The 18015-nt window shown below is 48.2% G+C and overlaps 1 protein-coding gene across 2 annotated transcripts in view; it reads right to left on the minus strand.

The window, feature by feature from the left end:
• Window positions 1-18015, minus strand: part of LOC145715225 (clathrin heavy chain 2-like) — a 102650-nt gene that overhangs the window by 5968 nt on the left and 78667 nt on the right. For both annotated transcript variants that reach the window (XM_081794918.1, XM_081794917.1), the window contains 9 exons: window positions 17082-17274; window positions 16304-16461; window positions 10621-10785; window positions 9175-9282; window positions 6292-6459; window positions 6066-6215; window positions 2511-2642; window positions 2033-2143; window positions 1594-1764 (listed from right to left, as the gene is read on the minus strand). In XM_081794918.1, the coding sequence (XP_081651044.1) occupies window positions 1594-1764; window positions 2033-2143; window positions 2511-2642; window positions 6066-6215; window positions 6292-6459; window positions 9175-9282; window positions 10621-10785; window positions 16304-16461; window positions 17082-17274 (1356 nt within the window). The remainder of the gene's footprint in view (window positions 1-1593; window positions 1765-2032; window positions 2144-2510; window positions 2643-6065; window positions 6216-6291; window positions 6460-9174; window positions 9283-10620; window positions 10786-16303; window positions 16462-17081; window positions 17275-18015) is intronic.

The following is an 18015-nucleotide window of genomic DNA, read 5'->3' on the forward strand; positions in this document are numbered from 1 at the left end:
ATCCTCCCAGGACTTCCATGCAGGGTGGGCTCTGCTGCCAAGGCATGACTGACACTTGTGTGTAGGGTCGGGGCCTGTGCATCATAGGCTCTGCAGCACCACCTTGGCCTCCACCTACTAGATGTAGTACCACACCCTCACGTGTGACAACCAATCCCCTGGGGGTCAGAGTCACCCTTGCTGAGAACAAGGGTATTGGAATGTATGCCAACATTTTTCTGCCTGTGGCTTTGTCCTTGTGGATTCTCTTCGTGGCACACGTTGCTCGGAGTGGGACTGGTTTGGAAGAGGACAAATGCCCTTTTGGCAGTTCTCACACACTGCTCACTTGCTCATTGTCCGGTTGATAGGGGTCATGCACTCAAGATGCTGGCGTGCACACTGGCAGGTTGGGGCAGCTGGGACCCCCTACCTGGGGGCAGCTTCCCTCTGGTGTGTTGGAGCCCTGCTGCCACCTCCCAGAGTCAGCGTGTGAGTACCCTGATGAGCTGTCTGTGAGCTCCCTCTGCAGGGTCCTGTAAGCACCCCACGAAGGACCACGAGCACTGTCACGAAAAGTGAAGAGATGTTACCTAACAGTCCCAAACTGGAGGTAACAACTTGGGATGAAGCCTGACATGCCCCTGATGTCCAGAGTTCTCTAGCCTCAGCCCATGTGCTATGAGAGAGAGATGCATGCCCACATCCTAGGAAGGTACTCAGGGAAGCCAAGGACAGTTCTGGGATTAACACCTTTAGGTGAAGCTCATGGCCTTGAGAAAAGGCTCCCCAGGGGAAACAGCACATGGAACCCTTGGAAATCAGCTTAGCCACACAGCACATTACAACAATGGCCCTCTTGTGCAATTGCACTTTACCCCACTGGGGAGATGTTGAGGTCAGGTGGAACGAAGGTAATGCCTTCAAGGGCCTGGGATCTCTCCAAGAAGCCCACCCTGGCTTTCAGATGCCCAGATCCAGATCCAGACCTGAGGATGGTACTTAGCCACTGCTTAAGGGCAGACACAAGTATTTTGAATTTGATTTTCACTTTGGTGTTTTTATTCCCCACATATGGATTGATCAAAAACAAAATAGGTGCCAAGTGAATGCTGCCACACTGTTTGGGACAGCGAAACTCACAAACAACTGCCAGGAAAGATTCAACTCCATGGGAGCTATTCTTTTGATCCAAATACCATTTTAAAAAAAATGTTATTTATTTTTAGAGACAGTGAGCAAGAGAGAGCACATGTGCATCCGTACACACAAGCAGGGGAGGGGTACAGAGAGAGGGATGAGAGAATTCCAAGCAGGCTCTGCGCTGACACAGGGCTCGAACTCAAGAACCATGAAATCATGACCTGAGCCAAAACCAAGAGATGGAAGCTTGACCAGTGGAGCCACCTGGGCGCTCCTTAATCCAAATAACTTTAAAGAAGCTCTATATTAATGACAGATAAGGATCCTTAGTCTGTGTTCTAAAAACACTTCCTCCTTAACATAATCCTCCCTGTCGCCCCACAAATGTCTCCTGGTAGGGGGCTGTGACCATCTCACACCCCCCAAAACATCAGGAAGCACACAGGGTGGGGAGGTCATTGGGACACCAACCTTGTAGAGATGGTCCTTCTTGCAGAGCTCCACGCTCTGGGCCCACCGGTTGTTGCCCTTGTATAGATAAGCCGCAATGCGCCTGAACTCAATCAGCTGGTGCTTCTCCAACCTCTGTGCCAGGGCAATGTTGTCAAAGTTGTCGTAGGCATCGATAGATGCCCTCAAACCCTAGAAAGAGGTGGCCTTTCCGTGGGTGAGGGACATAGTGGAACAGGCAACCAGGAATTACTCACTGGCCTCAGAAAGGCCCCTCCCCATCCATCCGTGGGGCCTATGGGGCCCACAACCCTTCCTCTGCAAGGTCAGCCCTCTGAGAAGAGGGCTGGTGCAGAGAAGGGCTCTCTAGTCCCCGAGTGCCCAACACTAGCTGCATGGGTCCCTGAGGCACAGAAGGAGCTGCAACTTCCCTCTGATAGAACACACACCCCACACCCACCTGGTAATCCTCCTCTTCTGTCAGTAGGTGGTTGAGGGCCTCATTCACACTCTTGTTGTTGTGGCTCTGGACTGACCGCAGGTAAGGCTTCACTAGGGGCAACTGGCCTGCCTGACGAGTCAGGAGAATGGTTAGGGCACTTGGGTAAGTCATCAGGGCACTAAGTTTGGGGCCCCATGGCACACTGATGGACCAGCGTGTACAGCCCAGTTCCAGGTCTCCTGGACAACTACAACTGGCATGCTCTACACACACTAACACATGAAGAGCTTCCTGGGTTACTGAGTAAATGTCAATTTCATTTATGAACATTTTGGCTGAAATACAAAGCTACATCTGAAACCTAAAAGCAGTTTGATACATTTAATATTTACATTTTCTGGGGACTGATTTAAAAAATTGATTATTAAGGTATTATCATTCACATGACCTTGGCCCAACACACCCTTCTCTGGCCCTGGGATGCTGGCTGACTCACCTTTGAAAAGAAGCCAACAGTCCGGGTATGGTCCAGCCGGGGTGCAAGCACAAGCAACAGGTCATTTATGAGCAGAGGTTTGTAATCCAAATAGAACTGCAGGGCTTTATAGTAGAGCTCCACATTAGCAACCTGCAGGTCAGGGAAGAGCTGAGGGTCAGCCCATGTCAATCCCCGGGTTGCCCCACTCACCTAAGATGCCGTACAATCCACCAGAACTTCTGGTTTTTGCCCAGGTGCACTTTATTAGTGAGGCTGGACTGCCCTTTTTAAGACCAAATGTGCCCCGTTTCCCATCTCTGTGACATTTTTCTCCTCAGCACTTGCATCTCAATGACCTAAGAGGCTGGCCTTTGTTTCCTGATTCATTGCAGTATCTGACGTGGGGTCGATGCTCAGCTAGTATCTGTTGAGTGAATGCATGAGGGGTAACAAGCCAGGATAAACCCAAACACCAAAACATGGTTTTATCCAAGCAAGATTCCCCCAGTCCTCCCTGGGAAGCTCAGGCTGAGCAGCAGCAAATCCTGTTATGTTTCCACTGCTCTCAGACAAGACACCACGATGTTCAGACCAGGCATCCTGGTAGGCAGAGGAGGGCTGAGTCTCTCCAGGCTGACCCTGTGCCCCCAGGAAGGCCACCCTCCCAGGCTTGCTGACTGTAGGGCCTTGTGTTCAGAGGAGAGCAAGGTGACTCCTGCCTCCAGAAGGACTGTGCCAGGTTAGTGGTGATGAGCATGTCCAAAGGAACATACAAAGGTGCAGGGGTACACACAGGGCATGGGAACACTAGAGCCATACTGGGTGGAGGGGGTGGGCGCATGGGAGCTCTCTAGTAATACCAGGTCCAGGTGAGCTAGCAGCAATGTGGGCCCGTGACATCTGCAGACCAAATGGTGGGGGAGATGACTGTCCATAGCTCTGCCCATTACTGGTACTCTTGCTGGTTACTGACTTTACCCTCCTCTCCCCTCCCTAACTTCGATGTGCCCCTCAGAGCAGAGCAGTCACTGTCACCACAGATTCTGACCTAGAATGGCCTCAGGGTCCGTGGTGCTGCCCTTGTGGGTGCAAAGGAGAGCAGTGCCCCCCACCCCCTCCCCTGGGCATACTGCATCAGAGCTCTCGAACTGCTAATCTTCCGGCCAGGCCCTTTTACTCAGTGGTATCTGGACCCGATCAATGGTCGCCAGCCAGACTAAATGTGTAATAAGCAGAAAGGACTGTGGGGACATAAGGTGGGGTGGATGGGCAAGGGCACACTGGGTAACTTTCCTTGACTTTTGATCAAGTCCTTGCAGCCTTCATTAAAGCATGACCAGAGTGTCCCATATCCTTCTGGTTGGATGGCTTAAGACAGAGCACAATTGGCCATGCTCTTCCCCCACTGCAGTGACTGTGAAGCTGGACAAGAGCCGGCCCCACCACTCTGGGTGTGGATCAATGGACATGTGTTGTGTTGGACTGAGCTGCTGATCTGGAGGCATCTGGCACCCTCTAAAGAATCCACTGCTCCCATCTAGGGCACTGGCATCTACACGGCACCCTCCTGTGGAGCCATGTACCAGGATGAGAGCACCAACACAGCCATACCCACTTGTGCAGTTGGTAAGGATGGCTACTACTACGCAAGGCCTAGGGACAGGGCATTATTCCTATTTTGAAGAAAAGAAAACTGAGGCTCAAGGGTGACCAGCTAGGGTGCGCTGGTTCCTGACACTGCGCTACCTGTGAGAGGCACCTGCTGTTGGCTGGGCACTTGCCACTGAACACTTGGCAGGCAGGAAACGTGTCCATTTTATGGATGGGGTCACCGAGGTTGATAGTGATGACACCAGCTCAAAGTGACAGAGATAGCAAATGGCTGAGCCAGGATGTAACACTGGTCACCCCTGCCTGGCCCTCCACCACTCAGTCCTGTGGCCAGGCTATTCTAAAGCTCTCCTGTTGTGTACCCACAGTACCAACAATGTCCTCTCAGGCAGGCCACCATGCCTGCTGGTGTCCTCCACCTCCTTCTCTCCTCCACATGTTGAGCTCATAGGAGTCTCCCACATGGCAGACAGGCAGAGGCACTGGTGTTGTACTAAGAACAGAACTCAGATGTCACCTGCATGAACACTGTTTTCCCACAAGACAGTCTCGTCCATGAGCATGTGACCTGGGACCCAAGACGCCATGCTGACCTCCATCTCTCTTCAGGAATCTGCTGATCCTGACCACCATCAGGGTAGATTGCACTTGGGTCATGGGCCACATCAGCTGCCTGGACAACTCCAACGCTCCAGACACCACTAAGAAACAAAAAGTACTGCCACCTCAACCATGGCACATCATCAATTTTAAAATGCACCCTGATAGCATTCAAGTTAATGTGAGAAAAGCACACCTAGAACTGATCAGGTATGTGTTTTCCAGCATGTTATTCATGTGTGCTAGGGCCTTCTCTTCTATTAGCCTGCCCTTCCATTAGCAACCTGCAGACCCTGTACAGGGTGGGATGTGTGTCAAATGGCCAGTGATCTCACTGATTATGCTGAATAGCACTGATGTGTGTGACCTCAGATGCTGAGACCTGGGTAGGTACCCCACCTGTCACCCACACCTCCACTCAGCAGTCATATGTGGAACAGAAGACAGATGGCTCTCTGATCCAGATGTAAGGAGCCCGTGCCCCCACCTTGGGAGCAACACGACAGAGACATGGTCAGAATGCTATCTTTCACTGACAGACAGCAAACAGGAGACCTGTGGGCAAGTTATTCATGAAAAGCCACTGGAACAAAATGAGGACACTCAAAGCAAAAGACCCAGAGACTGATGACAGAAAGCTTCACCTCCTAGGCTTCTAATATACACACAGAGCTCGCAAAGAAGGAGAGGCTTGGAGGCAAGGCCCACTCTGATCCCAGAAACAAAACAGCAGAGGCCCGCTTGGTGCATGCCCCCAGACCTGACCTCTTCCAACAGTATCTGGCAGCTAGTGGAATAGCCTGGCAAGCACCCTGGTTTAGCATGACTAGACTATGGGAGGATAGAGGCTCCTAGGAAGAGTGGGGACCCAGAGGCCAGTAGATCTGGGCTCATGACTCCACCTCTGTCAGGAGCCTGTGTTCTCTGGAGCTGGAAGTTTTGGAGGGGGAGATATAAAGAAAAAATATGCCAGAAGGTAGAAAATATGAAACAATATGATAGGAAATGATATAGACCGGGTCTGGAGGTGGGAGTCCCTCCAGAGGGCAGAAGGAAGAGCAAACGCCAGGGTCTGGCTGTCCAGGACCCTGTGTGAGAGCAGGGTGGGGAGAATGGTCCTGGACCTCACCCCCTGCCTGTTGCCTAGCTGTGGGGCCCTAGGCCAGTCACTACCCACCCTAAGCATCTGTTCCCTGTTCCCTTTGTGCAGATGGAATCACCACCACCTGCACAGAGGGCAGTGAGACTCTGACAAGATGATGGCAACATGCCCTGAGGTACACACACTGGCATTTGGCCCACCTGCCCCCAGGACAGGCTGGGCAACAGCAGGCAGGAGCGGATGCTTGGGCACTCTCTTACCTTGGCAATGACATCCTTGAATTGCCCTTCCCTCCAGGCATCAGTAGGGTGATTGATCATGGTAAGGACGGCATTATCGTACTCTTCGTACTTGTCATAGAGGAACACCAGCTCTGCCCAGAGGTGCGCCTGCTCGGCAGCTCTCAGCACCTGCAGGGACAGCCATGGGTTAGGCTTGTGCCACACATGCACATGGCAGCTAGAACCCCGAGGATGGCTAGATTACCTTTGGGATGTTGACTCGGGACCAGAAGAGCTCCAGGTGCTCTGGCATCTTCTGAGGCTTGAATTTGGAGTAGAGGATGGCCAGTTCTGTGAACATGCCCATGTGGGCCCGCTCCAGGCCCAGGGCTGCCTCCAGCAGGGAGATCAGTTCCTCAAAGTAGCCCCGATCCTGACAGACCAACAGATATGCTTGGGGTAGGGGTAAATGCACCTGGGGTGGCCAGCCTTGCTCCCTCTCAGTTATACACTCTGGTTCCAGCCTGCCAACATGCCTGAGCTCAGTCTGACTGGTTCCCATCACATTAATGCCAGAAAACCTCAAGGGTCATCCCCAGAGGGCTATTTCACACCCTCCTCACTCCCTGTCTTCACTCTGTGGATAACCTTGTTCCTGCTTCACTGAGAAATGGAAGCCATCAGAAGCAAAAGCTTATGTTGACCCTATTAGCATCTGTACCTGTTTGTGTTCCTGCTTAGGATCCAGCCAGCCTGGAACCCAGGCCCCAGCTCCTGCCACCTACTGGGGCTGCTGGGCCAGCAACGGTCTTCTTTTCTCTTGGCATCAGCTTCTCCCTCCACAGCTTGCCTTTAGCAAACATCCTGCTAATTCTCCCATCCAGAAATAATCTTTTTTAACCCCATGGTCCCTACCAGTGCCATCCCATTTTTCTACTCCCTTTTGTAGCAAGTTCCTCAGCAGGACCCTGTCTGGCTAACTGTCCCTCCCTCCTGTGCACAGCTACTCAGATGCCTTGTTCTCTGGAGCTTCTTCTTACTTTATCCCAACCCATGCTGGAGGGCCCTGGACTCGCTTTCTGCTCTTCTTTATCTGCTATCACCCCTCATGACCTCACTTAGTTGTGTGTCTTTATGTCCCATCTGTGTGCCATCTGTGTGTCCTATTTCATTTCTCTAGCTGGGTTTCTTCTCTAAATACCAGGCCCTGTTTCCATCTCCCACCTCTGGCACCTCTATATGAACATCTGATTGGCAGTTCAAACTTGGTATGTCCAAAACTTAATCCCTGTCCTTCCCTTCCACCAGCCTCTGCCTTTAGTCTTCCCCATGTCCACTGGTGAGAACTCTATCTCTAGTTGTTCAGGCCTGAAATAAATGGAGTCATCCTGGACTTTTCTCTCTCACCCACACACAATCCACTAACATATCAATTTGGCTGCACACTTAAAACACCCCCCAAACCTGATCGCCTGAGCACTTCTAACCCCACATCACCTGCCCCAGTGTTCTCCCGGCTGCCACCTGCCCCCTCCCCCTTTCTCCCTGCCCCAGGAAAAGTCTATTCTCAACATGCAAGCCAGAATGGCCCCTTACCTTCAGGTCCTATGTCCTGCTGTGAGTCCTTCATGATGATCTGTGTCCCCCAGGGCCCTTCCTCAAATACCTGGCACATTCCTGCCTCTGGACTCTGCCCTGGCTGCTGACCCTTCCACTCAAATATCCCCATGACCAGACCCCTCAATTTCTCCAGGTCTCTATTCAGTTTTGGCCTCTCAGTTAGTATGACCTTGATGGCCCCTTCATGAAGCTCTACCCAGGCACTCCACTGTTGCTGTTACTCATCACTTCCAAACATGACGTTTGTTGCCTGTCAACCTCACTGAATGTAAATTCAACTGAATGTGGGTTTTTCTGTTATGTACACTGATACCATTATCTAGAATAATGCCCAGCACATGGCAGGTACTCCACCATTTGCTGAACAAATGAAGTATTCTGTAAGCCACCAAACTGCTTTATTACTTTCTCTGTTTATAGTTTTACTTCTCTAACTTCTGTGGAATAGGAAAGCATATGTCACTAAGAAGTCATCAAGCTTAGCTTGGCATTTTATTTTATTTTATTTTTTTATTTTTTTAAAGTTTATTTATTTTTGAGACAGAGAGAGACAGAGCATGAACGGGGGAGGGGCAGAGAGAGTGGGAGACACAGAATCGGAGGCAGGCTCCAGGCTCCGAGCCACCAGCCCAGAGCCCGACGCGGGGCTCAAACTCACGGACCGCGAGATCGTGACCTGAGCTGAAGTCGGACGCTTAACCGACTGAGCCACACAGGCGCCCCTAGCTTGGCATTTTAGACTCCAGTGGTACCCATGCTCACAAGCTCACAGGCCCCTTGAACCCTGTGACTCACTAAGTTCCCTCCAGTCCTTATTGTCCACTCAGTGAGAGAGGCTGGGGCTTGAGTTCCATGGGAACAGTACTGCTGAGCAAAATCAAACCTTTAGTCTGCTATGCTGACCCCACTAGGTATGACCACACAGTTCCAGGACTCCCATAAGCAGAGGCCCAGGCCCCAAACACACTGATGTGTGTCAACCACTTGACAGTGAAACTTAACTATGACACTGACACGGACAGCTCCCACCCTTCAAAGTTCTCCTGGGGTTCCCTCCCCTGGACTGTCATATGTCCTCTGTCTCTATGGCACCTGATAATCATACCCTCTGTGGGCCACACACTCTGGGCGACTGGGGTATAGGCTGTGGCTCTGCCATGACTGGGTCACAGTGTTCCCAGCAAGTTACCCAATGGTTATCCACATGTGCAAGCCACTGTCTGGGCTTCTGAAGGTCCAAGGACCCAAGAGAAGGGGGCGTACTCCTTTTGTGTTAAAACCCCATTTGTGTTAAAAACACAAATACCAGCCAGCAGTGAGGTCCAAGAGATCTAACATACCAATATGATTTATGGACAGCATATGGATTTATGTCTAGCACATGAAAAGGCTTTCCCATAGAGACAGTGCTTCGTATGCCTACCCATGGATGTGATAAGGGAATGAGTGTCCCTTTATTTGGAGCATTTAAGTTGCACTAATCATCTCCACTGCCAGTAGAGATCACTTCTGGCCAGAGACTAATTACCTGGTAATAGCGTATCAGCTCCTCCAGCTCATCTGCGTGAATGACAATGTGAAGACCACACAGTTGTGCAAGGCGGAACTCCTGCCCATCCACGCATGCAAAGCATACCTATCGGAAGGAAGGCCAGACAGCATGAGTGTTCCCAAGAAAGGGCACAGTGCCACAACAGCTGGCTTCCAGGGATGCAACTACAAATGAAGAAATAGCAGCAAACAGCGTTTTTAAAGTTAGATTCTGAGTAAGTAAGTAACTGAAAGGTGAGCTGTGTGAGACTGGGAGGAACAATAATGACATTTCTAATCTGCAGGCCAAGGGGGTGTTTGAGACCAGAGAGAAGAGGGATCATGAATTACTTCTATACCCTGAGATGTGGAGGTCTCTCTGGGTGACAGGGAAGCAAAGCTGGAATTTCAGGTTTGGGACTTGAAAACAGTTTTACAAAGCTCAAGAATAACTGTCAATGGAGCACAGTAGATCTGAGTACTGTTTATACAGGAGGAGCTTTCATAAATATTTTTTAAACTGAACTTTTGTTTTAGGCATTCTGCAGTATGGGCACTTAATGACAAGCTCCGAGAAGTGGAAGAACCTCTTGGGCTTCTGCTCAAAAGGACTCAGAAAGGGCCTTTAAGCTGCTCTTCTTTCAAGGGCTAAAGAGAGACCTCATACCTATAGGCAGAGCTGGCAGAAAACCCAGAAAAAAAAAAATCACATAACCCAGCAAAAACTGGTCATTACCCTGAGACACAATTGTTACTCACTATTTTTCTTGTTATATAGCACTCACCAGATCTCTCTCTCACATACTCACAGAATGGAATTACACTTGACATTCTACTTACTACACATTTCTCACAGAATACTTGAAACCTCTTCTTCTGTAACCTCCTGTTCATTTTGGTAGCATTGCAATATGTACACTATTTAGCCATGCCCTTGATATTGGACATTTAGGTGGGTTTTAATCTTTTATTAAGTAATACTTCAGAGATTCATTGAAGCTAAATCTTTTGCACTTCTCTTTACAAACATTTTTCTACTCACAGAGGATTCTGATATCATCAGAGAGCTCGCTATAAGACAACATGCCCTACCAATTTACTACAAGAGACCGAAATGCCAACTTACATTGATTATACCACTAATAAGGTCATATGATTTTAAAAAATATTTTAAATTATGATATGACTTCTCATACTGATAATTCCATGCTATTAAGACAACTTCTGGGAGATGATTGGTCGAACACAGTGTTCTCTAGGGCCTTTGCCTCAACCACAAATGCTAGCTTATGAGGGTCTCTGAGCCTTCCTGAAGACTCAGAATCCTACCTGGACAAGGCAGGCATCCAGACACATCCCAGCTGGCACAAGAGTGTGGAGGAAGGAAGGATAAGGCAGGAAGGCCTGGGAGACTAGTGGTCTCCTGGAGACTTCCTATGCTTACCTCCTTCCACGTCCGGGTGCTGTTGGCTTTGCGGCTGCTGTCCACGGCTGCCTGATACTCTCCAAGGTGGACCAGGGTGGAAGCCAGGCGGGCAAAGTTAGAAACACTGCTGTAGAGCAGCTTGGCAGCCTCATACATTCCTTCCTCGTAACAGCGGTCTCCAACCTATGAACAACCGAGTAGCTTTCTGAGCCCTTCTTAAATGGTAAGATTCTCTAGAGTTGGTTTAAAGTTTCTAAGTGACAGGGGTGTTCTCAAAGAACACAGGTGTTTTGTTTTCAAAGAAGATGAGTATCTTTCTGATTACACAGCAGCCTGGGCCACCACAGAACTTCTGAAGAAGGAAGTGTGCCACTGAGCCTGTGGTCTCCACCTACCTGCTCCTGTGTATACTGGCTGTCATCTCCCACATCTGTACCCCAGTAGGCCTGGCCTCAGAGCTGTGCTCCTTGCTGCTTCAAGGCCAGTCCCCTCCTCCCCAGTAACAGCTGCCCACCAGAGAATAGCCTGCCAGGGATCACACACCAGCCCTCGTTCTTGCTGTCATCCACAGATCTCCCTCATTTCGAGACAGCTTTAGCTTTCTTTGACTACCTCTGCTCTGAGGACCTGTGTTCCTCATGACAACAGGGGGTTACTATCAGGTGCCACCCCTGGGAAGCCTAGCACAAGAACCCATTCTCTGCCTGCCACCTCCCTTTCTTTCCAGCTCACCGCCTCCAGCACCCCACCACTCCCATCTATACCCTGCCAACTCTCCTCCCAGCTTGCCAGCTGTTGGCAAGCCATGTGACTCTCCCCTCACTCCCTTGGTTATACTTGGCTTTGTTCACTCAGTCAAACCCCAGTCCTATTCAGAGTGGTTCTCTGTCAACTCCACACCTGGGACTGCAGAGCTAAATTCAAACAACTGAACCCCAAAGTGCTGCCCAGGCTCTCTTCAATTTATGACAGTGATCCCAGAGGAGCTCCCAACACTAGCAATTCTCAACCCAGGTACTTACTCCTTGTACACCATTTCCTATCTCCCCTCCCCAAATCCAGCAGCTCAAGCTGAGGAGACAGACACAACCAGAAGAACCCTTCCATAAGCACTAGGACTGAGCCTTTCCCCTAGCTGCATCTTTGGCCTTCACCTGGCCACCAAATCCAACTCCATTGTGCACATGACCCCAGCCCCTCTCCTCTGTAACCCCTGGCAGAGATTTCTCCCTCTGTACTAAATCACTCCTACAACCTTAAGGAATCACTTGTTTTCCCCAGCTCCAAACCAAACCAACCAATCTTCACTGAGATCTGAGTCCAGCTATCAGCTACCATTCTACTTCTACTCTTTCCTTCTGAGCCACATTTCTTAGAAGAGATGTTTCTTAAGAGTTGTTCCCAGTTTCATTCTGTCCTCTTGGGCTTCTGCAATTAGGCTCTTGCTGACTCCCTAACAGGGTCACCGCTGCTGCATCTCCAGCTCAGGATGCACAGCATCTGGCTTACCCATCACTCTCCCTGACAGACCCCTACTTGCTTCCCTGTGCAACCCCTTGCTTTTGTGTCCCCACTCCCAGCCACTTTCCAGCTCAACTTTTCCCTGTTGGGGTGCCTGGTCTCAGGCCTCAGCCTCTCCCCACTGCACAGTGTCAACTGCACACTGAAGGCTGCTACATTTATAGCTCTTGTCCCAAACTCTCCTTGGAAATTGTACTCCTGTACCCAGTTGGACAGATGCCCATGGAAGCTGAGATCGAACTTGTCTGCATAAGTCCTGACTGCCCCCAAGGCAGGCTCCTACATGGCCCCCACCTCAGTAGGCACAAGTCCATCTGTCCAGGACTGTCTCATGCCCCACATGGCATAGTTGCCTCACTTCCCCTTCTCAGTCACACTCCACCAGCTACCCAAGCTTACCACCAGCTCTCTGTCACTCACCTTAACTCATTTCTCTGAGTGGCCATTGATTCTGGCCTGGGCTACTGAACAGCCTCTTATCTCTCTCACTGCCTCTGACTCTGTGCTTCAGTCTGTTTTCAGGACAGCAACCAGAGGAGTTCTATTAACCCTTAAGACCAGATCATGGTCTCCTCTGCTCAGAGTCCTCTGGTCTCACCCAGAGTGGAATCCAGAATCCTGCTGGTGGCCCACAAGTCCCGACACGTCATGCCAAAAAACCACCTCTCCCCTCTTTGGCTTGAACTGTGAGCCTGTGTTTGACTGTACTGCCTCAGTCACCTGGACTACCTCTGCTCCTGCAACACACGCAAACACTACTCAAAGCACCCCTGCACAGGCCGTTCTCTCTGCACTCAGGTCTCCTCCCCCAGAGGGATGCAGACTCAAGAATTCACCTGCAGGACACCTTCCTAGCCACCTGTCTAGAAGGGCACTGCCCACCTTACCACATCACCTGTTCTACACTGCCCACCCCCCTCCCTGCTGCACTTTTCTTCTAAACACATACCATTTAACACATCACAAATTTCTCAAATGGATCTTAAGATCCACAAAGGGAGAAATCTGACTACTATTGTCACACCTGCATCCACAGTCTCTACCCTGGCACATGGCAGATGCTCAAGAAAAGTTTGTTGAATGGATGGATTAATGAAGTGTTGTGTCAAAGTGTATGATCCTTTAAGACTGTTGTTACTACCAATTTATAGACAATCCAGGGAAAATGAGTTAGTTGACATCATGGGAATGTAGTCACCAGAAGCCAGACTGTGGGAAACATAAAAACAGGTGGTGGGCTGGATCTGGCTGAAGCGTACTGACCCCACCTTGGAGGACTGTGGAAGGCAGGGAACAGGGCCTTAGGGACGCCATGAACAGAGGCGAAGAACAAAAAAAGCCATCTGGGCTTCCCAGTCTGGCCAGCTTCCAGTGGGAAATACCTTCTGTGTGACCCAGGGCAGCATCTCTGGCTATGATATACAATAGGCTCACTAGCCAGGAGAATTCTATTATGAATTCAGAGGGAGATTCTGGACAAGGTTTCATTTTTTCTTTTTTTTATGAATATAATTTATTGTCAAATTGGCTTCCATACAACACCCAGTGCTCATCCCAACAAGTGCCCTCCTCAGTGCCCATCAGCCATTTTCCCTCTCCCCAAATCCCTCATCCACCCATCCACACCACTCTCTGTATTTAATAGTCTCCTGTGGTTCGCCTCCCTCCCTTTCTGTTTGTATTTATTTTTTTCCCCTTCCCTTCCCCCATGGTTTTCTGATCAGTTTCTCAAGACCCACATATCAGTGAAAACATATGATATCTATCCTTCTCTGACTGACTTATTTCACTCAGCATAATACCTTCCAGTTCCATCCATGTTGCTGGGGACAAGGTATCATTTTCTAATACCTTTATTAATTTTCTGATCATAAAGGTAATTATAAAAGTTATGGTCACCGATTAAAACAAGACTTGGCAAACACAGGCAAGTGAAAGGAAATGGAATAGTACTGCCCAATCCGTAACCCTGAGTTCTTCACTATCACCACCTGGGACATTTTTCTAGGCAGGTAGATACGTTCATCATATTGTACATGCAGGATTTCACTCAGCTGGAACTTACTTTGAAAGGTTTTTCTATCACAAACAAGGCTCTAAATACTTGTAATGGCTGTATTATATTCCACTGGTGGATGTTGTTTACTTATTTTTTTTTGGACACTGGCTTTTAATTGTTAATAGTATAAATCATGCTGCAATAATTAAGTATTTATATGTAAGGCTCTGTGGGTCTTTTCTTCTTTCTTTGGATTTATTTTTACATCTAGACCTATGAGGCCCATGATTAGGAATATACATATATTTAAAACTTTTATGCATTAGATGAACTGATACTTTCCTTTGTGCTTTCTTCCACTGCTTATATTCTTAAAAATTCCTTCCTTACACAAAGATTCAAATAAATGTTTAAAACTTTTTTTAAGGAAAAAACTTCTCAACTTTTTTTTTAACATTTTTATTTATTTTTGAGACAGAGAGACAGAGCATGAGTCAGGGAGGGGCAGAGAGAGAGAGAGAGAGAGAGAGAGAGGGAGAGGGAGACACAGAATCCAAAGCAGGCTCCAGGCTCTGAGCTGTCAGCACAGAGCTCAATGTGGAGCTCGAACCCACAAACCGTGAGATCATGACCTGAGCTGAAGTTGGATGCTTAACCGACTGAGCCACCCAGGTGCCCCAAAACTTCTCAACTTTTACCTTTCATCTGGAATTTTAACTATAAAATTACATGATGAACTTTTAAGCCCTTTTATTTTTTTTTTTTCAACTTTTTTTTTTTTTTTTTTTAATTTATTTTTGGGACAGAGAGAGACAGAGCATGAACGGGGGAGGGGCAGAGAGAGAGGGAGACACAGAATCGGAAACAGGCTCCAGGCTCCGAGCCATCAGCCCAGAGCCTGACGCGGGGCTCGAACTCACGGACCGTGAGATCGTGACCTGGCTGAAGTCGGACGCTTAACCGACTGCGCCACCCAGGCGCCCCTTTAAGCCCTTTTAAAACCCCAACCTAATTTCCAGTTAATTGGTTCTTACTCTGAATTAAAGAATCAAGAGTCCACTTTTGTGTTATTTCAGTAAAGTGTGTGTTTTCTTTTAAGAGGGGTTAGAATACATTCCATTATCCCTTCATCTCTATCACTTTTTCTAGGGGTAACACTTTACCTGAGGAAATAGCAGACTTTACAGTTCTTTAGATCTTTTTTTTATTTAACATTTTTCCTTAAGTTGAGTTTAAACATTTTTGTGTTATTCATTTTTTTTTTTAAGTTTATTTATTTTGAAAGAGAGACAGAAAGGGAGAGAGAAAGGACAAGTAGGGAAGGGGCAGAGACAGAAGGAGAGAGAATCCCAAGCAGGTTCTCTGCTGCTCTCACAAACCATGAAATCGTGACCTGAGCTGAAATCAAGAGTCAGATGCTTAACTGACTGAGCCACCCAGGCTCCCTGATGTTATTCCTACTTTAAAAAATATTTTTGGGGTGCTTGGGGGGGGTGCTTAGTCAGTTAAGCATCTGACTTCAGCTCAGGTCATGATTTCACGGTTTGTGGGTTTGAGCCCCGTCGGGCTCTGTGCTGACACCTCAGCAGTCCTGACACTGCTTTGGATCCTGCATCTCCCTCTCTCTCTGCCCCTCCCTTGCTCATGCTCTATCTCAAAAAAATAAACATTAAAATTTTTTTAAAAAATATCTTTGGGGTGCCTGCGTGGCTCAGTCGGTTAAATGGCCAACTTTCGTTCAGGTCATGATCTCACGGTTTGTGAATTCGACCCCCACATCAGGCTCTGCACTGTCAGTGCCTGATTGGGATTCTCCCTCTCTGCCCCTCCCTGACTTGTGCTCTCTCTCTCTCTTAAAATAAATAGACTTTATTTTTCCCATTATGTTATTTGATAATTGCTGACATATGGAAAAGCTATTAATTTCCAACATATCTGTTTTACCTGGCCAATTGCTCAGTTCAATTTGCTCTCCAGCAAGAATAGCTAGAACACTGGCACATAGTCCTGACACTTTCTTCTCTAGGAGAATCATTCTGATGTGCACAGCCAGTGGCCTTAACTCCCATACCAGTGACAGTAATAAAGGACTTAATTCACTGTGTGGCATATTTGAGCCACTCTAGGGAGAAATCCCTGAACCTATGTGCAGCAGTTCATGGTCCCCAGGGCATGACCTACCTGTTGGATGTGGGCATTGTTGGGTCCATTAATACAATCTTCTAACTCAGACAGGCGACCAGTTTTAGCCAGGGCAAAAATAAGTTCAGTCTCTATATAGGATTCACGGCCCTTTTTCCTGGCCATCTGTAGGAATTTCACCAGATCTTCCCAATTGTCTAAAGACAGAAAACAAAAATAGGTTAATTCAGAGCTGCTAAATTTAAACAGGAGGCTCAATTCCTCCCATTCTGTCCTCAGCTAAGACGTTTACATTCCCACTCTGCTCTAGTGAGGGCTTGGGCTCCAGATAAGGTCTAGAAGGATTTGTTTGCCTGATAAGTAGAACTCCATCCCAGGTGGGAGAAACACAAAGGGCAGAACCACATGGGGGCTGACCCTGAGGATGGGGACCTGCATTTCACCAAGTAAAGACCTCACCAGGAAACAGGATGCTTATTCCAGCCCCTGGAGAAGTGAGCACCACAGTCAACTGCAAAGGCCAGAAGAAGCTCTGGGTCTAAGTTTCTGACCTTAAGATTACCACGATAATGCTATCCATTGTGCTTAAACTGTCTAGTCAACCAAAGAGCTAGTACCTAGTTAACATTCAACTGAAGAGCTAGTGTCATTAACAGAGTTTAACAGTTATTTCAGGTTCTTTCGAAAAATTTTCATTCAGCAGTGTCTCCAGTATCTCTGGATGTATAATATGTGCAAATTCCTGGGAGGGTGACATCCTTGTCTTGCCAGGCTTCACACCAGTGAGAAGCAGAGCCCTGGGGAGAGGTTAACTTACTGCTCCTACTGGCTGCCTGAACGACTTCCAAGTAAGAGGAAGGGTCGTCAGCTCTGATGTAGGAGTCGATGGCTTCCTTCACCAAGTCTTTCTGGAGCTGGGCGCAGGCCAGCTGACTCCACACAGCAGGTTCATTGCATCTCTCCGCAAACTCGTATGCTCGGTCTAGGTTTCCAATGTGCTCAATCAGGACCTAGGGGTTACACAAGAGGGTTCTCGTTCTCCACAACACACAGTCAGCTCCATGGAGCAGATGGATTTTTGTTTAGTTCTACATTTTGCCTAAAGCTGCGTGACCATTTCAATTCAGTCCAAAGCAACTGGGCATTAAGTATTTCTTAGATGATGAATGGAGGGAAAGGACAAGATCTATTATATAGGAGGAATATGCCATGCAGAGAAGAGACACTCCAACGAAAAGGCATAAAGAAATGGACAGCCAAGCTAAGCTTTTTGGGCCAGGAAGAGGATATGGAAGTTGCCTCCTGATCCTGGTAAGATAGTACAATGGGGCATATAGGGTGGAAAAAGGCTCAAAGAGCTACTATAGGGAGTGAGATAGCTCATCAGGCAGAAAACAGGCTTCAAAAATGAACTATTGGGACCTCATTAAGATAAAAATCTTCTGCACAGCAAAGGAAACAATCAGCAAAACTAAAAGGCAGCTGGTCCAATGGGAGAAGATATTTGCAAATGACATATCAAATAAAGGGGTAGTATCCAAAATCTATAAATAACTTATCAAACTCAACACCCAAAAAACAATTCAGTGAAGAAACGGGTAAAAGATATGAATAGATACCTTTCCAAAGAAGATATCCAGATGGCTAACAGACATGTGAAAAGATGCTCAACATCACTCATCAACAGAGAAATACAAATCAAAACCACGATGAGAGACCACTTCACACCGTCAGAATGGCTAAAATTAACA

This window comes from Panthera onca, unplaced genomic scaffold, assembly GCF_046562875.1.
Source record: "Panthera onca isolate mPanOnc1 unplaced genomic scaffold, mPanOnc1 haplotype 2 h2.h2tg000212l_path, whole genome shotgun sequence".
Classification (NCBI taxonomy): Eukaryota; Metazoa; Chordata; class Mammalia; order Carnivora; family Felidae; genus Panthera; species Panthera onca.